Source organism: Passer domesticus, chromosome 5, assembly GCF_036417665.1.
Source record: "Passer domesticus isolate bPasDom1 chromosome 5, bPasDom1.hap1, whole genome shotgun sequence".
NCBI classification, from domain to species: domain Eukaryota; kingdom Metazoa; phylum Chordata; class Aves; order Passeriformes; family Passeridae; genus Passer; species Passer domesticus.
The window spans coordinates 54,751,706-54,776,189 of NC_087478.1; the positions used below are offsets into that span (position 1 = coordinate 54,751,706).

The window sequence follows — 24,484 nt, forward strand, 5'->3', positions numbered from 1 at the left end:
GGGGGTCAGCAAACCCGGGGAATTCACCGTAAAGCCGCGGGATTTAGCCTAAACCCGGGAATTCAACCCAAACGCTGGAGATTCACCCCAACCCACGTGTTTGTTACACCGTGAACCCATGAATTCACCCCAACTCACGTGTGGGTTTGTTTGTCAGCCGAAACCGACGGGATTCACGCCAAACTCGGGGAAGCAGATTGGGCACTCGAAACTGAAAGCTTGTGTTCTAACTTACTTATAATTGTTGGTATTGTAATTATTATTAACTACTATTATTATTTTACATTGCATTAAATTATCTCTAGATAGTTCTGTATTTCATTTTTATATTTGTATTATATATTTATAGATAGTATAGTTACTATATATTAGTTATACTTTACATAACTGATATATTTATATGTTTTAAAATATCTATATTAAATAGAAATATTTTAGCGCATCTATTATTCATAGAACAAATTATTTAATAGGTTCATTTATATTTAGTTATCTGCTAAATTAGTTTTAGCTCAGAAAGAACACACCCTTTGTTTTATCCCTTCACACCCAACTTTCTCTGGTTTTTAATTATTTCGGTTTAAATGCAACAAGGTGTTTGTAAAATAACTGACTGCAGAAAGCAAAAATCCCATCAAAAACCAAAAAAAAAAGACAGAAAAAACACAGAACTTCAAACTGAGGTGACATTCAGGTCCAGCCAGAGTATGCACAAGCATCTCTCAAACTTCAAGAGTAGTACTCTTAAAAAAAACACCTTAGAACTATCAATGACATCAAGACATTCTGATTTAACTTGCACTAGGGTGATTTACACTCAAGAAAGCTCAGAGACCATGGTAACAGAGACTGTGTTTTTATTTTAGAAAAAGGAGACAAAATGGGAGCTGTGCCCAAGAGAAAAATTGGTTAAGGTTGATTTACATGTAGTTAACAGAAGTATTCCAACGAAGACTAGAAGCAAAACTTGGCATTCCTAATTTAATTCTAAAACAAACTGGTAAATTAATGAATGAAGACAATTTATAACAGATTTTGTATATTTTAATTGTAGTTAGAGTAACAATTCCAATTTTTTTTTTGCAAGTCTGATGATATATGCACCCAAAAAATGAACAGAAGAGTTGAAGTAAAGTAGCACCAGCCTTGTAGAGTATGAAAATAGAGAGCTCAGCACTTCCTCCCCAACCTAAAATCCATTTGAATATCGTAAAATGCAGCACTCCAAGCTTAGGGAAATCACAACTGAGAGACTGTATGAAAGGCAAGCCCAATTCAAGTGCTAATTTTTGCCCAAAGCTCACACTCCCACACCCCAGCTCCTGAGCAACACAATCCAACCGCTTTCCCTGGACAAGAGGCCCTCAAGCAGCTCTCCCCTTGGGTTGCACAGAATTCCCTCTTTTGAATGAGAAGCTTCCTGAGGTCACATGCTCCCCCCCAAACACATGTGCAAATCAATTTTAAAGCCATTATTGTTTCCTTCTACTCAAAAACTGCACAAGACCAGATAAGCCATGAGAACAGCAATTAATCCTAGTATCACTTTCCTCCCCAGATGCCCTCATCCACTAATTCATTGTCTTTGTTCAAATCATGCAGAACCTTTGTAGTGGAAATGGTTTAAGCTGCCATTTCTCAATAGAGGTATGATTTGGCTAAATTTTCCACCTATTATCTGAGACCTCTGCAGAGCTCCTTGAATATTGATACTTCCACCAAGCCTTATGCTTTTGCTGTGCCTGACAATCTTGGAAAACTTCCTTTTGGTAATCCTACTTCACTGAGACAGGAGGTACACCTTTCTTCCTTTAGCAACAGGGAAGTGAAAGAAGGAAAGAAAAATCACCAAAACTGGAGTGGAACAAAAAACAAAAACAATCAGGCAACAATTAGAGAGACAACCTAAACATCATTCACCACTTGCTAAACATTGAGTTTTGTTAACATCTTCTGTAAAGTTTAACACCTTCTCCACATACTGCTTGCTACTAACCACAGTCACTATTTTACCTACTTTTCAATACTTGATCAAACCTTTATGTTAAGTTCCAAAAAAAAAAAATGTCCTCTGAAGTCACTGAAACTGTACTTGTTTACACTTCAGGGGAAGGTGTCCCATTTCTCATGCCATTTCCACCTGAAGTATTTCAGGAGAGAAAGAGGAAAGGTAATAGGAACTGCAGAGTACATATAACAACCTAGAGTAATACTGTTCCTACAGTATCTTGTGCAGACAACTTTCCATAAACACAACAGTAGGTTTAAATATAAGGCAAATGGACACAGGAGGCCACTAAGAAACTCACTTGTGTATTCCTCTTAAGGGAGTAAAAATCCAATTTCATTTAAGTGCTATAAAAGTAATCCTAACACATAATATTGTTAAGAATTACATTTTTAAAAAGGTTCTGTCATCTATGCTTGTTTTTCTAACAATCTGTTTACAGATTTTTCATTTGTATGCTGGAAGTATTTTTTAAAAAGATTTATTTCCAGAGAGACACTGTTTAACTACAAGTCTTAGTACAGCTGATTGAGCTGGTGCTTTGACAGAGCTATAATCTGTTACTTAATATAGCAGCCACTGTTTTTGTAATCCTTAAAACAGTACAAGTCCCAAGGCAGATTTGTCAGGAAGCTGTAAACAGTAATTTCCCAAGACTTATTGGCAACAAACAAAATGATCCCTAGTCTAGGTTTTAATTTTCTCTGCCCAATTTCAATTATGGAAACTGTGGAACCTACTTTCCTATTAATACTCTGGAGCAGTTTGGAAACTTGTCTCTGAGGAAGAGTCAACATCTATTTCCAATGCAGACTCATCGGGATTTGGGAGGAAATTAGGATAGAACTTTAAGTCAGACTGCTCCTGGATATCAGCAGGAGCATTTTTCATAGCTGAGTGCATGAAGCATGAAGATTGCCAGAGCCAGCTCTCAATGTGTGCAGCAGAGTGAGGCATTTTAAGGTGGCAGTATGAAGAACGAAATTCCACTGTAGATGGGACAGTTTGACATTTTCTTAGTGATGCATAATTGTCTTTCCTGTTTAAAAAAGAAGGAATGAAAAGAAGATTATTAGTGTTTCAATGGCATCTTTGTCATGTTTACAAGTAGTAAATATAGTTGTTTACCTTCCCAAAAGCCATCTCTGCATTCCACTTTACAATCAGCTTGTTATCACCAACCTGAACAACTGGAACAGAATTTATCTACACTCTAAACCAGCACCTGAATCACCAGGTTAGCCCTTTTCAATTTGAGAAACAGGAAACGAAAGTTTTTGGATAAAACACCCTATTGTTTTTAAAGTTTTCTCTTCTCTCTTGCAGTGCTTTTGGCAAAAGAAAAACAACTCCAAATAACAAAAACCCAACAAAACAATATGCCACAACCCCTCTCACAAGCAAAAATACCTCAACTTGCCATATACAGACACTTCAACACTGTTTGAGCTGCTTTTCCACCAGAAAAAACATGTTTATGTTTAATCATGATGCAATGAGCAAAGAACCCCTCTTAGAAGTTATTTCTGAGACAAACATGTGATTCTAGGTCTTCCCAAAGCCTGTCTCAGATGAAGAGACTCAGGATTGGTAAAAATGGAATATGAGAGACTGCTAAATAAGGGTTAAAAGCAGGAAGCTGGCAATCCCCAAATTTATTCACAGAATCACTAGGTTGGAATAGACCTTCAAGATCATCAAGTCCAACCCATGCCCTAACACCTCAGCTAAACCATGTCACTGAGTGCCACATCCAGTCCTTTGTTAAACACATCCAGGGATGGTGACTCCACCACGTCCTTGGGAAGCCATTCCAGAACTTCATGACTCTTTCAGTGAAAATTTTTTTTCCTAATAGCCAACCTACAGATATCAATTGTGGAAAGGAATCAGAAATATCACTAAGAAGGAAGAAAGGACACTGGATTACATGTGCTATCAAGTAACTGAGGAGAGGACAGTAGGACGAATAGCAAATATATACCAAGAGCTACATTTTTGTTCAGAGAGATGCCCCAAAAGCCAACTAGTGTTATTCAAGAAAAGACTAACCGATTTGAAAAAGAGAGAATTTCTGAAACTGCATCATTTACATGCAGCAGCACTGCACTTTACCTGGCTGCACAGAACAGCTTGCTTTTAGCTTGGGCATAAACTGCGGCAGCAATCCGAAAAAGCTGCTCCTGCATCCATCGAACATCAGCAGGCATGTCAGGAAACCAGTTCACCAACCTGCAGGCAAAACCAAGACACAGCTTTTGTAAGCAGGAGATTTAATCTCAGTTATGTTTTTACACACCATGTCCCGCATCCAAAACAGCTTTTTCTCCCCAAACCAACTCCCCTAACCAAAGTATCCATTTCTTCCCAACCTCCCTGAATTCCCATCTAACCTTTTAATCTCTCTTCCACAAGCTAAGAAAAGAGGCACCACAAATCACTGCATCTCTCAGTGGCTGACCAGTGTGTGCATTCCACACCCTGTGACCAGCACAGGTATCCTGCAAAATATTCCTGTCTCCAAGACCTTTGTGGTAGGAACTTTCTGCTCAGTTTAAAGCAAGGGGGAAGAAGGAAGAACAAAAGAAAAGCACAATGGAAGAACAAAGAGAAGGCAAAACACAAACAATGTACCAAATGTACTTTTTCTCCTTATGACACCCCTTAACAGGAGTCAGCTACGTCAGAGTGGGACAAGGAGGAAAACCCTACAGAGACAACTGGAGAAACTTGCTCCCTCCCTATCCACCAAAAATGTCACAGAAGTGCCATATTCACTGGCACAGAAACAAAATACTTCATTGGAGTACTACACGGTTTGATTACCAGAACTGTTTTTTCAAGATTTTCTAAAGATAGTCATGACATCTGCTGCTCAAGGACTGGAATTCCCTTAAGCAAGCACAAAACTTAGGATTCATGGTGCATTCATAGAGCATAACTTCTTGACAAAAACTGAAACTTCTCAAACTAAGCCCTACTTCAAGAGCACAACTTTCAGCCAACCTAAACAAAACTGGTAAGAGAATTTATATGGTGATTAAACAGTGGATTTCACTCCCTACTTCAGAAAGAAGCACAAGAAGGAGGTGGAGAGTTCAGATACCCCTTTAGAATACAGAAATGAAGAATGTACTCCTGGAAAGCACAACTAAGGCTGCTTCTTTTGAGCAATAACAAGGTAGCTATTAGTAATATGAGTGTGTTATTTAAGAATCTTCTTAATATGTTTATTTATCTAGCCTTGGATTATATAGGCTTTAGGATGCATCACATAGGTAGAAATAACAGGTCTTTTGACAGTTACCACTTGAATTATTGAGTCCCAGAATGCCTCCAACACTGAACAAGCTCTCAATGAGTACATTTCCAAAATGATGACAATTCTAGAAGAGTTCTTTACAAGTTCCTTACCGTAAAGCGACTGAGTAAGCAGACTCCACTGGGAGTGTGTACGGCAGCATCAGGTAGGATATCACCCGCATGGGGAATAGTTTAGAGAACTGAGTATAGAATCCATTCTGTTCTTTACAAGCTTCCTGCAGTGCTTAAGAATAATTATTAGGGAGAAGATGTTACACTATCTGAAAGCAGTTTCAATAACTTTCTCAGAGTTTTGTAATATCCAGTCAACATCATCAAGTGTTACTGAGTAAGTCTCAGTTAGAAAACTAAATAATTAATCTCACAGCACTCTTACCATAAACTATGATATTTTAAAATATGGGAACACAGACTCATGACACAGGACAAAACACACTATCCAGAACTTCTAAGCAATAGATCTAAGAATTAATGTTTAAAAAAAAAAAAGTCAAAGTTTGCCACTCAGAGTTAGAGGAAACAGCCTGAAGCATGCACCTTTACGAAGTCTGGGAGGTAGACTCTCAAATATGCTCTTCTCCAAAGGCCATGGATTTTGTTTTAGCTGGTCATTTAAGCTGGTCATTTTCAAAGTTTCTACTCTGTTATTTTCTGTCAATTTTCTTCTCTTCACATGGTCAAAGTGTTGTTGTGCAGCCTCATTCGGGTTTATTTTTGTGAAGGACAAGTGGATATAAATTGAGTCATTCAGAATACCTGAAAGAGTCAAGAGCTTTAACTTAGGTTTGATCCACAGGTCTCCTGAGTACCTGTACAGCACCTGAGGTCTGTGTGTCTGAACAAAGATCTGTCCTGAGAGAACACCATCATATACCCCATGTCAAATGCACCTGGCTCTTAGGATCCCACAAATGTTTAATCACAGTGATGGCTCTTCTGAAGGTTTAGGTCTTACTTTAAAACAGGTTCTAAAGAGAAGAAAAAAATGAACAATTAAGTGAAACTGCCCTGGAAACAGAGTCATTTACCAAAGTTGTGCTCCTGCAAGAAAGCAAAGGATTTAAAGGAGAGGAGGAAAGCTGATTTAATATGTATTTGAAAGAAAACACCTAAACCACATGATATATTTGGGAAATTTGATGTGGCAGGTATCACCTGAGTACTTTGAGGCATTGCTACAACAGGGTTGAAAAGGAAAGCAACTAGGTTACAATATTCTTTTCAGTTGTATCCAAAGTACAGATCTAAATCAACATGGGTTGCACTGCAAAACTGGTGACAATTAAGAAACAGCACTGATAACTACCTTAGAAACAAGCACTAGATCATGAGTACAAAGAGAAAAACACAAGATTTTTATTTATACTTGGTTAACAGAAAATCATTATAAAATTACATATGAAACAAGACTACCAAATTTGACTAGAATCTATATCTGCATACAACAGAACCTATATACTACCTGCAAGTACTAGTAAAAGACAAATGTCAAAAGAATATACAGTGAATTTAGCAAAGGAAAACATCTGAAGTGTCACAGATGGGGGGGGAATGAATTCCTACAGCTGAAATAATAAGAAAGGTGATGCATAATGAATGACCTTGGAAGGGTTATAATTATCATCGATTAAGCTTGATGCAAAATAACCCTGTGACAGAATAAAAACAAAGTTGATCACAGGATCAGCAGTGTGAAAAGGAGGACAATAGTGCAATATAGAGAGGATATGGGGCAGAGAGACCAAGGAAGACCTGCAAGAAATGTCACATATTAGTGTCAGATGGAAACTTGCACACAGGAAACCTATGGGCGCAGCTCAGCACAGACAACCACAAAACAGAGGCTCTTTGTAGAGTTTGTGCTTTTAATCACAGGGTAAAAGCTATAAAGCAAGGCTTTCTCACTAAATAATAATACATAATAACAACATTATAGAAAATCAATCTCGTAAGCAAAACTGTGAGGTTCTTCAGTGAAGAGAATTGCTTCAAGACAACTTGAATATTCAGTACCCAGGCATCAGCAGAGTACATCAATGACTGCTTACATCCTGCAGCTGGTACTTTCTGTAATAGTGCAAAAGGCCCATTTCTATTCCCATTCCTACGATCTGACCCAGTACCAATTTGCTTCTGCATCCAACAACTATAGGACCCAGACACAATTAACACATGGTTAACTTAATCCTAACATCAAGGTACTGTTTTCAACTTGTTTGTCTCAAAGCTTGCAGAGCAACAATACTTATCAATATAAAACATGTTATTAGAATTCTAGGAGTAGAGTAGCAGAACTCGTAATTCTTCTTCCTAAACTTATCTGGGTGTCAACAACTGCTCCATTATAAGTTGTCATCTTCTAAAGTCTTTTCTCACACAGAGGGTTTGTCTGTGACTGAGATTTTATTGTTGTTAGCCATCTCCCACTTCTGGACTACCAGAAAATCACTTGCATGACAGCAGAGAGGAGGTAATAGAAGACACAAGTTTCAGAGGAGTGGAAAGCAGTAGCCTATGCACATCCTGCACAATTAAGATAAAGCCAAGTAATAATATGAGTTGCCTAGAACTGGAGCTCTTTGGAAATTTCACTTCACATTTACTTCACACAGATTTGATAAAACTCCGAAAATTCAATTTTTGTGTGGCACAGTTCACGTCAGGTGAACTATAACTGTGGCATTTCTACAATAATGAAACTATCATGATCCTTCCAAAATTCTCACAGACCAAACCCCTTCTTAGTTACACACAACCCCCCCACTCTTTTTGTTTGTTTTGATCTGGGGTTTTGTTTGTTTTTTAAACATTAGTTACAACCAAATAAGCAATAATTATCTGAAAGTTTAACATACCATTCTCCCTCAAGAATTTAAGAGCATCCAAATATCCCTGCTCACAGATCTCTCCGAGTACCTGCAGATAGAGAGTAAATGAGTCAGACAAATAAAAAGAAATTTCAACTTCAGATCAACACTTTGCAGAATAAAGAGCCACTTTCCGCCACCTTCCACTATTGTGAAAAAAAAAAAAAAGCCACCTTAACAATTGCTGGAATACAGCAGATTCAGGTTAATATGGCTACTGTGATGATGCATACGTGATCATGTACATTAACTTAAATTTCAGCTGTTAATGATGCTCGGAATGATGGCATTCAAACAGTTTGGAAGACCTCCCTTTCCTATTTCCTTGACTAGCTCTTCAGAAGCTGCTAGCAGCAATGAAACAGGGTGTTTGGAGTGTGTCAATTCCCCTCCTTCCCTCCCAGTGCTTCTCAATTCCCAAAGCTTTGAAAAATCAGCTGTGCAATTCTGATGCTCAGGCTCAGACTTATCTTTGTTATGAAAATATCTTTTACCAGATGCAATACCAGCTCACCTACACAAGGGTACTAGTAAAAGAAAAAAAAAAAAACAATAAAGCCTGCATAAATAGAATTTAGAATTTGTCTTGAAATGGTCAAAAACCCCTCAGTTTAAACATATCTGCAGCAGTCAGAAAAATTATTTCTTTGCTGTACTATATCCCAAACCAGTTGAAAAGGTCTGGTTTTTTTTATTTTTTCAATTTTCACAACAGCAATTCAAGAGCATTTCCCTCTTCAGTTCTGCAACCAACAGCAATGAGCAAAGTTTACAGGCAACTTGCCTGTGACAGGTATTAATTACGACCTTTACAAAACCACAAAACTTTAGAACTTCTAATTTCTTAGCAGGTAAACATGAAAGGACTACAAATCAACAGTTGTTCATTTCCCAGTGTTGATTATGTGATAGAATCCTGTGACAATTCCCAAATAAATACTGAAAGCCAGTAGCAGGATATGCATTTTTAGCCCAAAAGAGACTAAAACCAAGGAGGACATAGACAAAACATGAAAAAATAGAAACAAGATACATCCACAGAGAAGTTTGTGTGACTGGATGAAAAGCTAAGACACTGCAACTTTCTGGAAAAGCTTTCACACGGAGAGATGAAGGAAAGGAAGGCGGGAGCTGACCTGGGGTTCAGGTGGAAAGAGTGCCTGTGTTAAGCGATAAAGGTTGCCCAGGCTGAACTGAATGCTGGTGTTGGTCACGTTCATCTCATGGAAGTTGGCTGACTTGCCCTTGGGACAGATGTCACACTCCCCAGCAAAAGGGGACACTGTGATGGTGTTCTTACACTCATAGTGAGGCAAGTTGTCACTGATTCCTCCGTCCACGTAGCGCTACAAAAAAGAGCAGAAACAACACATCTCAAGGCCTGACAATGTCTGACCAGCAGAGTGCCTGACCCAAGAATGAAACAGCACTTAAGGCTGTAGCTTAAGCCTGGTGCTCCCAAGCTAAACATTTTGAGTGGCATGATCTGTTCTCTAAAGCCAATAAACATTCCTACCTACAGTTCCATAGGCAGTGCAAGCACATTCCCTTTGGGATTTTTCAGTATTTTTTTAAAGATGATAATCCTACAAAACGCACAGAGAAAAGCAGCTCCATGCTTCAAAGTTCAAGTTCCAATATACTAAACCACCCTAACTTAAAAGTACTCTTCATAATTAGATTTTGATAGAAAAGCATCAAAAAAGATTTGGACATATGGAAAGTGTGAATAAAAATGGACAGTGCTTCAGAAACTTTGCCAAGTCACAGACATCTGTTGTGCTTTGTGTGCAAATTCCAGATTATACTTTTATCTCCTTCACACTGAATCACCCATTTCTGTAGTTTTAATGAATCACCACCTCAGACATTTTAAGATCTAAGCCCCAAAGTGCTCTGTTTTGGGGTAACTACTGTCTAGTGCAGCAGCTGCACTGGCTACAGAGAGCCCCTCCACTCACTAGCAGCAGCCAGTTCTCCAGTGAGCCACAGGGAACTGGTTTGCTCCCATACCACCAGCTTTGCTGGTTTAGAGGCTGCATTGTCCTCCTTCCTAAAAGGGCAGCAAACCCAAACTGTAGGTCCTTATCAAACATAAATGTAACAGAGCAGTGATTTGAGCCAGATGAACCTGGATTAACAGTTTCAGTTGCCCTGATACTCAGGCCCTGACCATTCTGAGAAATACATTAAGGAATTTCTAATAAATACATTAGGAATTACGAAGAGGGCAGCTTACAGCCTGTCAGCTTCCCAGGATACCATCTGGACCCAACAGCATGCAGCTCCTGCCAAACTTTAGGTGTGTAATTCAATCACTAAAGTACAAGTGAAATCCCCAAGTCCTTTGTGACATAAATAAAATACAACAGGTCTGGCAAAAGAGGACCCTTCTCATGAAATTATTCAAAGGTGGAAGTACATATATGAGTCACTGTTCTACTGATCTAAATGATTTTCATGATTCGGAGTATCTGCTCAACTGTTTCTCCAAGTCATTTTTTAAATCTAAAACCACTGTTGTGTTTGAAAGGATTTAAAAAAAAAATAAAATAAACAAAAGCCATCACAACCAAAAGCTTTTGAATTGGCAGTTAGACACACCTCTTAAATGTTCCCTTAAGCCTTTGGTTTACGGTATATAGGCAGGAATGCCAAGCAGTAAACGGCAAGATGCCCCAAAGTTTACATTTTTGACATTCTGTTGTGCTTAAGCCTATAGGAGTCATGTTAAGCATATGGAACTGTGGTATTCTTACCAAGTTATATTAAAAAACGCGTCCGAAGCATTATAACTGTCTCAAAATAACTCCAAATATTAAAATAATAGAATTCTACCTTCCTTTCCTCAAAATATGGCCAAATAAAGGGCCAAACAGACATCCCTTGTATGTTTTTGTGCTCTGAACTAATAAGCCTTTTAAAATAACATTGTTGTCAGGTGACAAGAATTTAACAGCAAGATTAGCCCTGGATCCACCTAAACCTTGGATTTAGTCCAACGTCCTGTTTTCATAACACCTTTGATCTAGAAGAGTTTAAGGAGACATACAAGGTTTACAAGTACAGATAAAGAAAATCCCTATACAGTTCTAATCACTTTTGCTTAAATTTCAGCACGAAGACAAAAAAAACCACAAAAAACAACCAAAACATTTCACATCTATTTTTGACCTTTTAATACTTGCAAATTGCCTTGAGAACAGCATGTAATCAAAGACATTTAAAGTTTTATTTCTTCCTTCCCTTCCCCTTGTGCAAGGAGCACCACAATTGGAAGGAAAGCAAATGCAAGTGAATAGAACAGGACAACAAAAAGCTGCTGATGTCACTGCCTTGATTTGAAATGCAGATCTGCTTCCAAATCTGTAATTGTAACACCTGCAACAAACCATGCCAGCTTTCCTGCAGTTTTTGTCTCTTAAACAGGGGATTTTAGAGAGCCCAGTATAGCCATGAAGTATTAAGAGGCTTTGTAACCACCAGTTCCTGGGAAGCAATAGAACATACTAATATACTGATATTTTACCTCTAAAAAGTAAGTTTTCTTACACTGAATACAAATGCCAGAAGTCATTAAAAAGCTTTGTTTGCACCTAACTGAACACAGAACTTTTATTCCAATTTTAAGGCAGATCTCCCTACAGGCAGAACATGAAGACATACAACAAACTATATTACAAGATTTTTTTTTGAAAAATTATAGGTGACTCTTCTTGTAAATTTGTGCAGGTGAAAAAGCATCACTTCCTTCAATAAATATTTATCCATAGGTTACACACTAGTTATCTTATATCTTTTATTTTATTAATGAATTTTAGGGGGCAGAGGAGGGACAAAGAGACAATTATATCTTCCACACATTCAGTGTTCCTGTCTTTTTTTGGAAAGTTGTTACAGCTACAGTACTAGAAGCTATGATGAAGTTATTTACTTTACAGTAGGATAACAAAAAGCCCCACATGCATTCTTAATATTTTCAGAATAGCTAGAACTACTTTTAGATCTTAACAATAGAGACTTACCACACCTCTAAATGATGGTGGAATGAGACCACAATAAATAGGGACAAATGAACTACAGATTAAAGCCTGTAAGAAAATGAGACCATAAAAATTAAATGTTAACTGTTCCATTACTGACATAAACATTTATCTTTATAAAATAAATTCTTATTCACTAAGGCTACAGTTTCTTTAGATCCACTTCACTTTTAAGGCATTTATCTTTTTTTATGACTGATCCCTTGCACCTCCTCCCCAAAACAGTTCACAAACACATTGACTGGGAAAAGCAGTACATGAATCTGGTGTAAAAAAAGTTTGAATTCCTCTTAAAAATACTGACAGAGTAACAATAGTTGAAACGCTTAAAGCAGAAACCCATCAGGTAATGTTAAAGGGACCTAGGATTACAGAAGTTTCTAAAAGTTGCCAAAAAGAAACATACCTGTATAACTTCTTCTTTAGAGTCAAAATTAGATATCAAGGCATTCTTGCCATCTGATACTCTGGTTAGCGAAATACACAGTCTGCCTGATGACAACTGGTGCGTGTTTTCTGGAAGATTTCTCATCAGCCCATCTCTTATTATCTTCATCACATTAAAGGAAGGATGAAGAGGACCCAGATTTCGCTTTCTAGCTTCTTTGGCTAATGCCAGAACATCTGCACAAGCCTGAGCTGGAAAGAAAATGCACTGCATTTAACAGCAGAAACACAACCCACATTTGGACTAATAAAGCATATCTAGAGCTCCAACTTATCTCTCTTGGTGCTAGAGTGAAAATGCAAGAGCTTTTTAACAGACTAAGTAACTGTCCAACATGGTTAAGGAATTTAGGAGTTTTCTGAGAGACAAAAAAATCAATTTAAACTTTCAAAAAGATCTCTTGGTGAAGATTAATCTACTTATATGTCATTAAGATGTAGATTCTAAGTGTAAAATATCTGTATGAGACACTTGTATTAGGAATTAATCATTCCAGAAACACATTTTTTTGAGGGGGAGAAAAAAAAAAAAGATGAACCAAATTTAAGGTTTCAGGGCACCATTTTTCCTCATTGATACATAAACACACTAAAGGGCGCAAGAAGTGTGATCTGGTAGGAAAGCCAGGTAGGTGCATTTTTACAGTAACAGACATAATCTTTTCTCCAATTAAATTTATGTTTGGGAACTTCAAACCACTAGAGACTACAGGACCATCCCTGAAGAACACTAAATCCTTAGTCACAGGAGGAAGAGCAGCTCATCCATCTGCAATGGTTTGTTTGAACTTACAATGTACTTAGAATGTCACATTTCTCCAGGACACACTTTGAGGAAATTGCTTGTCAGTTTGGTAGAGGAACAGGGGGGGGATGGTCAAAGTAACACCTTATCAACCTGAGTGATAGGTGTCTAAAAATATTTTCAGAACTTACATACTTGAACTTGCTAGTATAGATAAAACTCAATTTATCAGGTTAAATGTGAGCACTGCACTGGCAACAATTCTGCTTAAGCTTTTGAGCTCAGATTAATTTCCAAAAATATTACATTTCTACAATGTTATTTCCCCCTCAAATAGCAATAACTAAACATTTATCATTCCCAGCCAAGAGTCTATATCCAAAAGAGCATCTCTACCATCTCTATATAATCTGAGGTATCAGACACACTTTGTTTTTACCACTTGAATTGTTTAATTCCATCCTCACAGAGGGAAACCTTGGACCACAAATCCACTGACACAGGTAGCCTGACACCAAGCCCACCCCAGAAGACAGAAAGCAATTTAGACACAGCTCACTGTTCATGGTCAAAGATATGTTTATCTTAGTAAAACACATTTTACACATAAATAGAAAAAATGCACAAGTCACATTCTGACCAGTGACAAAGTTACGTCCAAAAGCAGAATTAGGCAGTTCTATCAGTTCTAATTTTCCCTGCATCCAGATACTCATTACCAACTCCCTTTTTTTATTTAGCAACACTCAATCTTCTAAACTTTCTAAAAATAGCTGTGTTGCAAGAGCCTGAGATACTAAACTACCAGAACTCTGGCCAGGAAGAGCAGTCTTGGAGCATATGCAATAATTACCATTTCCAAAAAAAGTAGTTTTGAAAGCTTATGCACCAAGCAAGCCACTTGCTTTTTCTAAAATACAAACCAAAAGCAAACAAATACATGCAATTTGATTTAGCAGTTACCCATTGTCTCCACATACAATAATTTCTATGTTGTAAGTAGTTCATAAAAAAGACAAAAAAAAGTCTTCAAAAAAAAAAGTTTAAAAAAAAAGACAAAAAAAAGCTGACATATTTTGTTTATTGTAACCCATTTTAAACCCTGGAAGGGCTCCAAATCAAGGAAAAAAAACCCACAAAAATAAAAAAGGAGAAGTTCTACCTAAGAGTATGTGATATTAAAACACTGAAAATTTACAAAGCTTTTTGTTAATAATTCAACAGACTTCAAAGTAGTCCAACTTCTTTTCCTTCTCCTTTCTTTTCCAACAGGACTAAAATACAGTTACCTGTTAGGGTAGTGTACTCCAAAACAGGAACTTCTCCAAAAGGGACTAAGGGCTAGAGCTCGAGTCAAACTGGGATTTTAGGCAGGTCTTGGTCCATCTGTTTTATTTTTGAAACACAGGAGAGCTAAAGAAATAAATATTCCTAATAAATGTGAACTGTTTTCTGTTATAGTTCTGCATTCCTATTGTTAACTATTCATTTGTTTCACTGACTAAAAGCTGACATTGTATTTGCAGCCTGCACTAAACCTGCTCTAAATGCCTCACTGGAATGGATGATCACAGTACCATCAAAACACCAGATCTCCAGGACATCCAAGGAGTGCAACTTTAATATTCCAGTTTGGAATAGCCTGGAATGCACTTCATCCTCAAAACAACACTCATGGCTAAGCTTCCCAACCTCCCACAAATTTAGTGAGAGAAACCTCTTTGTCAGTCTATAAAAGTACACTTTTCTTCTCCATTCAATGGCTAATGATTGTATTTATCCACATGTGAAGTTCTACAAATCCACCACCTATCCAGCAGGTAGTCTGAGTTAAAGAGAAAACCCTTCACTTAAAACAAGTGCAAGGCTGTAAGAAATTAAATAAGTGTTGAGGTGAACACTCCATGTGTGGAGACACAAGGCTTGACTCCATTTTCTCAGAAGGCTGATTTATTATCTTATGATATATATTATATTAAAATACTACATAAAAACTATACTAAAGGAACAGAGAGAAAAGAATGATCAGAAGGCTACAAAAAACAGAATAGAATAGAATGCATAACAAAATCTTGCTCACAGCCTCAGCACAGGTGGCTGTGATTGGTCATCAATTGAAAACAATCCACATGGACCAATGGAAGATGCACCTGTTGCATTCCACAGCAGCAGACAGTTATTGTTTACATTTCTTTCCTGAGGCCCTCAGCTCTTAGGAGGGAAAAATCCTAGCAGAGGATTTTTCATAAAATATCATAGTAACAAATAAGCTCTTTGTTTTCAGCCACAACCCCTGCTCACAGATTTGCAAACCCTGTTTTGTGTGTACTAGCTCACAGACCAGCTCAAGGCTGGGTCCTGGCAAACCCCAAACATCCCCAAGTGTGGAGATCCCACAACCTCTCTGGGAAGCTGTTCTATTATTTTACCACTCTCATAGCAACTGTCTTTTCCTTACACCTCATCTGAATTTACCAAGTTCCAGCTTGTGCCTGCTGCCTCTCATCTTTCCTCTCACCTCTGGAAGAGCTGGGCTCTGCCTACCCACAGGAAAATGCAACTGTGATAAAAAAACATAGGACTTGCTAACACCTCCAGCTGTAGGAACCACAAATACTGCACATTAAAGTATATCAGAGTAAGAGACGCATACAATACAAACTCACAAAGTATATCCTATTATCACTGTGAAACGGAGTTTCTTTACAGCTTATTTACCATCCTCTGCTTTCATACAAGCTCACAAAACATGGCAGCTAGAAACTCAGAGAATTAGCATGGGAGAACCTTATTAGTTTTGTCAATTTACAGCAATTCACAGATTTTTGGAATTCGGGTTGTTTTGCATTATCTTGCAAGTGACGCCTTTGTTTGGTTTTTTCCCCCCAGTAGAAACACACTTCTGCTGCCTTGGACAGTGACCACATACATATTCTATTAGTTAGAGAAAATCAAAAATCTCAGTTGGCATATGAGATTGATAATAATTGGAAAACATAATAGTTTAAAATCTGCAACTCTTAATTATTAAAGTGCTAAACCACTTAAAAGCTGTTATTAACTTATTCTGCCAAATAAACAATATACATTTTCTGGGCTTAAGAGTGCTTCAAATATTTAAGACGGCTTCCTTCTAAAATAATTTACAATGACTTAAGACTTAAAACTTAGTATGTTCTAAAAATACCAGCTATTGGGGGAAAATATTATTTGTTTTAAAACAAATATTGTGAGCCTGTGATAGCAGGCTCACAATAACTCAAGTATGTCATGTTTGGACTTTACAGCAAAATTAAATTAAGCAGCACAAGTTCACTGCTAGAGCTTTGGAGAAATTAAGCTTATGTGCTAGAGCTCAGGGGCTAAAGCAGCAGGGACAAGCATTGCTCTCCTGTACTTACAGAGAACTTTGGCTTGTTTTTGGTCAGTGGATTTTTTCCTCAGAAATTTAAAAGCAAAACCCACAAACCTCTCCAAATTCAAAAGAGGTACTCACTGTTCTCCTCCTCTTCCAAGACGAAATCTGAACTTACAAAATTCTCTAGTTCTAAACCAGTCAAGGCTGCTGCTAGCAAAAACAATCAGTATGGAGTCATGAACTAGACAAGCGTTACTCAGTGGATTCTTTTAGTTTAGAAAGAAAACAATTTTCTGATTTTCAGGTACTTCATATAGTTTTTTAAACTGCAATCCTGTTGCTTTTCCTAAGCACCTGGATATTTTGATAGATTTTATCAAGTTTAATTTATTAGAAAAATGTATATTCATGAGCCCTAAGTACGTAAAAGGGGTATTTTTCATACTGCTAGAAAATAGATGCGTATTTCACAAAGCACACTATATTCTGTTTCAAACTAACGTATTTAATCAGGCATAAATACAACACCAGATTACCTCTATTGTTTAAATGACAATTAAAATCAGTGATTTCAATCAACCTACTGTTTCTAACCATACACCTAAGCGACCTTTGCAACACACACCGTGCCCAGATTAGAGAGGAAAAGCACGTTAAAGCTAACCTAAGCCCTGACCTTAACTCTCTTAGCCTTGCCCCAGAAAGGAGCAGCTTTGGAGGGAGAACGATAAAGCTATCCGGCCTTTCACGTGCACGGAGATGCTCTAGTTCCCAACGAAGCGCAAACACTTTGTTTACACCTGATGACGAGGCCGGCCGACTTGCTCTGAAGGGTGTAAGTGCTCGGCTGCCTCCCGCTCTCCCAGGTAATTCCTGGACTTTGGACAGCGGTGGTGAGAGCACCCCTCAGGGGGACACGCACAGGAGGAACTCCGACCTTTCGGCTGCGCCAGCACCATTCCCTGCGCCACGGACCTCGCTCGGATTTAATCCCACCCACGGGCACACATTTTAGGGGTGAAGAGAAGCAGAGAATCGGAGCCGGCCCGGCCCGGCCCAAGCCAGCCCGGCGAACCCCGCGGCCGGAGCGCTCCCCAGGGCCGCGCCCGCCCTCCCGCGCCGCCCCGGGGCCTGCCCGCCACACCTGCCCCTTCCCTGCCGCCCGCCTCGCCCCGCTCCCCCCGGCCCCGCCGCTGACCCAGAGAGCCGCCCCCGACGAGCACGGCGCCGGCGAGCGCCCCGGCGGAGGCGCCGTAGATGTGCCGCGCGTCGCGAATGACGTGCGGGGCGCGCTCCTGCAGGCAGGTGGCGGCGCCGATGTGGTAGACGCCCAGGAAGCCGCAGCCGGCGAAGGACACGCTCCAGCCGCCCTCCCGGTCCAGCATGGTCGCCGGCGGGACACGCACTGAGGCCGGCGGGAACGGAGCGCTCCGGCGGCAGCGGCCGCTGCCCAGCAACTGAGCGCGCTCGGCCCGGCCGCCCCCCGCATTACACGGCGGCCGCGCCCCCGCCGCCGGCCGCGCCGCAGCCAATCCCGAGCCGCCGCTCGATGGCACAAGGCGCCCCCAGCCAACTGGAGGGCAGATGCAAATAACGCCCCGCCTCCTCACGCCCCCGCCCTGGGTAGGGCGCGCTCCCGCGGTGCGATGCGCGCTCCCGTCCCTGCTGACCTGTCGGTCCCTCAGACCCTTCGGACCCCTTGCTTCGGGCAGCCTCCGTCGGTACCCCAGCCCCGCCTGTCTCCCAGTCCCCGACCCGAGCGAAGCCGTCCAGAGGGGCGCGGCCCGCCCGCCGTGCTTCCAAAGCCGCACGGCCCAGCAGGGCTCGAATATGAAAATAAAACAGAGAACAGCACCTCTGAAATCCTTCAAGATTTAATTACCTCACTCAGGACTGCAGAAATCCTCTTTAGCTACCTGCGTGCAGCATTGCATCATAACAATGGGATGTTACAACATCTCGGAAGAGTCTGAGTCCATGCTTTCCATGTGCACCTAGGAGAGATTATGTTGTGAGACCATTTATAGAAAGCACTGCCATGAAGAGAGGAGAATTCAAGCTCTTTTTTAGTGGATTTGAAGGCATAATTCTGCCTCTAAATGAGCACTACAAGCACTAGGCCATATTTCCAGTTTTCTCTCTTCTAAGTAACTCTCTAGACACTTCTGTCTTCTTGGGCCATTCAGCTTCATCCATTCACCGTTTCAGTGAGCAGAGCAGGGAGTGTCCTAATCCCAATCCTTCCTGTCTTTAAGGTGCTTCCCATTATTTGGGAAAAAGAATTGAACCCCTTTCAGTTCACAGGGAAGGAAGAAGCTGAAAAGAGAGATGAAACCAGATCTCACACTTCCTAGAAGAGCTTTCTTTCATTAAAAATGTGATTGTGACTCCTGTAATGTTTCTATTCTCTTCTAAAAGAAAAGCCCAGCTGTGCTGTATTTTGTATTCACTTCATGTGTGCTCTCATGCTATTTACTCAGACCATAAGTGTGGGAGAGTACCATTTCTTAATCCATGTTTTGGAAAATGGACACCAAGGTGTTCAGAGAGGGACATTTCTGGACATTTACAGAAGTCTGGCAGAGCCAATTAAATGACAGGCAAGCAGGGGATTTTCAGAACATTATCACATCAATCAGTTTTTCAGGGCTAAACTCAATTTTGCTGGTAGACATCAACTCTGTTTGAAAATGTTTTTTAAATCCCTAAACTGTCGTTAGAAGGCTGTTCCTAAACCACATTTCCTGAAGAGTCAGGAGGAGTCCTATTTCTCCTATAAAATGGCCAGTTCATAACCATTTGCTCCTCTAATTTGGGTCCTTTGACATTAGTACCTCCTGTATAACAATGACAATGGAAAGAATACTAAGTTTTATTTCCTTTATCCCCCATTCTGTGACACTCAGGAAGCTGAGCTCCTCTGGCTTCCTCTCATGACACAGGTGCTACAAATGTTCCCCAACCAGTAAAGCAACTGATCCTTCAGATGGAGCTTCTCTAGACCTCTACACAGTCCTTGCTAGGGAAGCTGAATCACAGATTCTGATTACTTGTACTGTGATAAACTGGTAAATCCAGGTCCTTCCCTATCTCAATTTACATCAATGTTTTTAAATGTATTGCAATTGCCTCAGTACACAATACCAAATTTGTTTCCAACATTAGTGTCCTACATATTCCCAGCCTTTTTCAGTATCTGTGTCTTCTTGGGCTGCTTCTAACAGATAGTGCAATTTCTCTACTACATCATCTCTAGCTTAGCAAATAATATCTCTTGCAAGAAAAAAAAAAAAGGCAACAAACAAAAAAATCTAAGCTGAGGTGCATAATGACAGGATGGATCCTACCCAAGAAAGGTGATACAACCTTGTCACAAGTACTACCAACACTATTGCAATTGTACAAGATGAAGTTTTGAGATTTATATCAAGTTTATATCAAGTTTTTGATCAGGTTCATAGTTTATATCAAATATTGTTGACAAGTATCAAGTCATGTTTTTATCAAGTATCACTCCCTGTACTATATGCTGCAATCTGTGTTGCATACACATCTTAAATCTTTTACTGAATCAAGGCCATAGTAATTTTTCCATAATTCCAGGAATATGAAATAAGGTCTGAAAGGCCTCACGAGGAAAATCAAATGCATTTCAGTGGGGTTAAAATCTACCAGGAAACTTGCATGCAGCTTGCAAACTTCTGTATGCAGACACTGACCCAACCCAATGTCTGGCACATAAACTCAACAGACACACCTTCTGTTTGTCATTTAACCACCCTTCATCCTTTCCATTTAGCAGCTATGTTAATTATGATACAGGCATGCCATTTTCCTAAGATGTGGACTAAATAAAACCTTTCATGCAAAAAGAGAGAAACTGATAGTGCACTTGTAAGGTGCCTTTAACTCCTTAGAAGAAAAGTACCATTTAAATACCTGCAGCTAGCTGAAGGCACATAATTTATGGGAAAATGAACCATTTGGGATGGAGCACTAGCAGGAAGTGTCAAGCACTACTGGACAGGTAACAAAGTATCAGGTCTGAGATCTTGGCCAGCTGTGTAAATCTGACAACAATTTCTGTCATCAAACAGAGAAAGAGGTTCAAGAAGTTACTGCTAAGCCCTACTTGGAAACGGCAACTTTTTTTTTTTTTTTTTTTTTTTTTTACTTTCAGGGATTCATTATGAAAGCACTTCAAAAGAGATTGATGTATCACAATGACCTTTTTCATGGGGGAGGTGGAAAGGGATACAGTAATGAAGCTGGCCCACCATCACTCAGGAAGTCTAGTTTCAAAGTTGAAGGGGAAGTCTGATTTACTGAGAGCTAAGCCAGATCTACAGCCTAGAACTTCTCCAGAAGGATAACAAAGCACCTGCTAGAATTTCTGGAGCCCAGGACATTTGCCAGTGCAGTCTGTCATGTGTGTGTGTCCTTGTCAAGTGATCATCTGTCTAATCTAAAAATATCAAAGCCTCATTTCTGCCTAACACCCTTCTGGGAATGCTCTGCTGTGAAAATTTTCTACAAAAACACAAAACATTTGTTGGCAAAGTTTAGGTGCCTTTAGTGAGTAAGGCAGCCTTGGCTCATGATAGAAAGCCTTGCTCTCCTCTGACTAAGAGAATCCAAAAAGCAAAACCCCTTTGACACTCCCTTTGAGATTTCTTATGTGGGATGCTGCAAGTTTACTTCTCTTGTTTCAGTGCATGCAGGGGAGAAAGAATATGATCTTTGCTGTCTTTGTTATTCAAGTAACTGCTGCTTATGTTCCTCTGAAAATGCTAATTTGTCACAGAAATTATAATCAATAACAAATATTAATTCTACTCCTTTTATGGGATCATCCTACCAAGGCTGGATAAAATAAGAGAAATTCTACTGGATAAGTAGCCAGGAGACTGTTAAACAGCTTTTCCTCTTTAAAATGCATGAAAACCCACAGGGCAGGAATGGAGAAGTGTTGAGTTACAGAGGGAGTTAAGCTGAGGACAAATACAGACCATAACCTGGACAAGGAATTCATTAGCTCCCTGGTGCCAAGACCCCACGTGCACTCTCACCACCAGCAGGGCTGTACACTGGGGAGCAGGGACAAAGAAAGGACATTGAAATCATCCTGCCAATGGTTTTTCATTTGCAACATCAACCAAAATCCCCTCTCTACTGTAAACCTCACAGAGAAACTACACTTGGCACAAGCATCCTTCCTGTTCCATTATTGGCTTCCAGCTCTGTTCAAATTATATGGACCAGCAAAGACTCAGGCACTTGGTGGGGATTTTTTTCTATTTGCATGTCTTATGGCCCAAAGCTTGCAAAGCTTGCAGAAGTCTCAGGTTCACTACTCTCATGTTACTTTGGCTAGAGGTTGTTTTAGTAAAAGCTGCTGACCTGTTTTTCTCTTGGGCCTGATCTTCTAACATTTGAGTATGGATTTGGGAGTTCAGGTTAAGGTTCTGGTGACTGTTTCTAAGTCATTATTTTTGTGTACAGTAAAGCTGAAGAAACTTGAGAGTATGAGCTCAAAAATTGTTTTGTACATGTCTGATACATTAGATGATGACAGTTTGAGCAGTTTTGTGTAGATTCCAAACTTTGCAGCATAACCCTTTGAACTAAGCTAAGAGGTCTTTTCTCTGACTTGCAGTTGTGACTGTGAACTAACAGACTCCAGTCTGGGCAAAGATCATCAGCTGTGAAGATCTGTATGAAAAGGGCAATACAAAACCTAAAACTAGATATACAAAATAACCTCTGGTGTTTTCCAGAGGTTTTTGCCATGATCTTTTCCAAAGGAAAATAAAATAAAAAATCAAGCATCCATTTCACATACCTTTTGCTAGGACCCAACACTAAATCATTATGTAGAGACAGAGCCCTGTGATCTCTGTGGCTGAAGCATGGGGGTTGTAGGTCTAGCTTTTGAAGAAATCTCTTTACAGGTCCTGTTTCAAGCTGTGTGCTTTTACAAAACAGGGATCTTCAGTTTGGAAGTTTTATTGGAACTACTTTCTCTGGTTGTTTTGTCTTTAGTACTTAGTGTGCTACTACATGGCTTGTAGTTTATTTGTGCAAACAATTTTGTGACTGTGGCTGAACCTTAAAATATAAACGAGGTTCTCAGACCTAGGTGCATTCCGTGCCCTAAAACTTCTGGCTGTTGAAATGCTAATTCTGCTGCCAGCCCTTTCTTCCTCTGGGTGATGTGGGAGGGAGAAACACGATAAAGCAAATTTAGAAAAGATAATCCAAAGGATGTATTAACTCAAAAAAACACACAGAGCACATTTGCCTTTGGCCAGCTTGTTTGCAAACAGGTGTCTCTCAAGAACAGGCTGTGACAGCAGGCAGAGAACACCATGCAAGGGGCACCACTGGCCAGGGTCTGCTTAATTATAGTGCATGTAACACCCTCACTGATCATCAAGAGCTTCCACCTCATGCTAAAGGACTGAGAACAGTGGCTGAGTGCTGGTACCAGAGGCTTGCTTTGTCAATTTATTGGAAAAATAAATGTGCACTCAGCACATTTTCGTATTCAAAGGTGGCTGGAAACCAGTGTAACTGGTTCAGGTAGGAGAAGGAAAGAATGTTTATATCTTGAATTCCTTGGTGTGAGCTGTGTTCTTCCCACTCAAAGCCAAACAGAAAAATCCTGAGAGTTAAAATTTGCTTCTCAGGTCTGATACCAAAAGCCATTGCCTTTACTCTTCATAATTTCAAAATTCTTGCATGGAACAAATAGCCTAGAACTATTTCACATGAACATGATCCAAATACTGTTTCAGAGGAACATGGCCCATTTTTTAAAAAATATTTTCACTTTATTTTTGTTTCATAACTTGGTGGCCTGGTATGCGTGTTGCAACAGTTTCTTGCAAAAAGATCCCATGCAGTTCTATACATCCTGCTAATGAGATACAGCAATGACCATGACAAGTGCTGACTTGCAAACTTGTTTTTTATTAATTACTTTTGGCCTTGACCTAAGAAAAGACTTCAAACCTCTAATTGCCCAATAGACTAAGTGTTTGTCTTCCCAACTCTAAGACCAATAATATTTAGGGAATTATTCTAGATATAGATATGTACATATGTACACTTTCTCTGGCAGAATATTTCCCAAGAGTTGTGATGCATTTGAATCTTGTTTTGCACACAGCAATCCATTAGCCAGGAAATGCACATGATTATTTTCTATTCACCTCTTTACGGGTGTTCTCATTCTGCAGAGAAACAGCTGGTCCTTCATTCACCACCCCAGAGAGGTGGAAGCTCATGAGAAAAGTATGAAACTAGCATTTGTAATAAAAGGAAATGATTGTTTGTGTACACAGAGACCAGTAAGCCACTTGGCATGCATTAGCACCTTCTTAACATTTGAAAATGCATTAAGAAATTCTAGAGAGGAGATTATGGAGCTGAACATAGGTGAAGATATTGTCAACAGAGTGTGTGGGTGGGATGTAAACATATGGACTGTGCATGAATATAGGCCTTTGGTAGAACAGTCCTAGTTCTCTTGATTCTTTAAATATCAAGGATTTGAAATTCCTAGGTTTTTCTCCTTTCAGCTGGAGAAGGGAAGGAAGTTGTAAAAAGCATGTTGCACCTTGCAGATGGGCAAACCAAAGCAGAGAGCCACACAATGCCAGCACAAAGGGGACAGCGACTTCCCAAGTG

The 24,484-nt window shown here is 39.6% G+C and overlaps 1 protein-coding gene across 2 annotated transcripts; it reads right to left on the minus strand.

The window, feature by feature from the left end:
• Positions 1 to 840: 840 nt before the first annotated feature.
• Positions 841 to 18,292, minus strand: LOC135300772 (patatin-like phospholipase domain-containing protein 2). 2 transcript variants are annotated; one of them, XM_064420572.1, is made up of 9 exons: positions 17,991 to 18,292; positions 12,649 to 12,881; positions 12,225 to 12,290; positions 9,336 to 9,545; positions 8,188 to 8,248; positions 5,870 to 6,088; positions 5,423 to 5,555; positions 4,124 to 4,240; positions 841 to 3,047 (listed from the first exon to the last, which is right to left on the minus strand). In XM_064420572.1, the coding sequence occupies exons 1-9, from the start codon at positions 18,175 to 18,177 to the stop codon at positions 2,756 to 2,758; spliced, it is 1,518 nt and encodes a 505-aa protein (XP_064276642.1). In that variant the 5' UTR covers positions 18,178 to 18,292; the 3' UTR covers positions 841 to 2,755. The 2 variants fall into 2 exon arrangements, with proteins under 2 accessions (XP_064276642.1, XP_064276643.1); XM_064420573.1 differs by lacking the exon at positions 17,991 to 18,292 and adding an exon at positions 14,724 to 14,864.
• Positions 18,293 to 24,484: the final 6,192 nt, after the last annotated feature.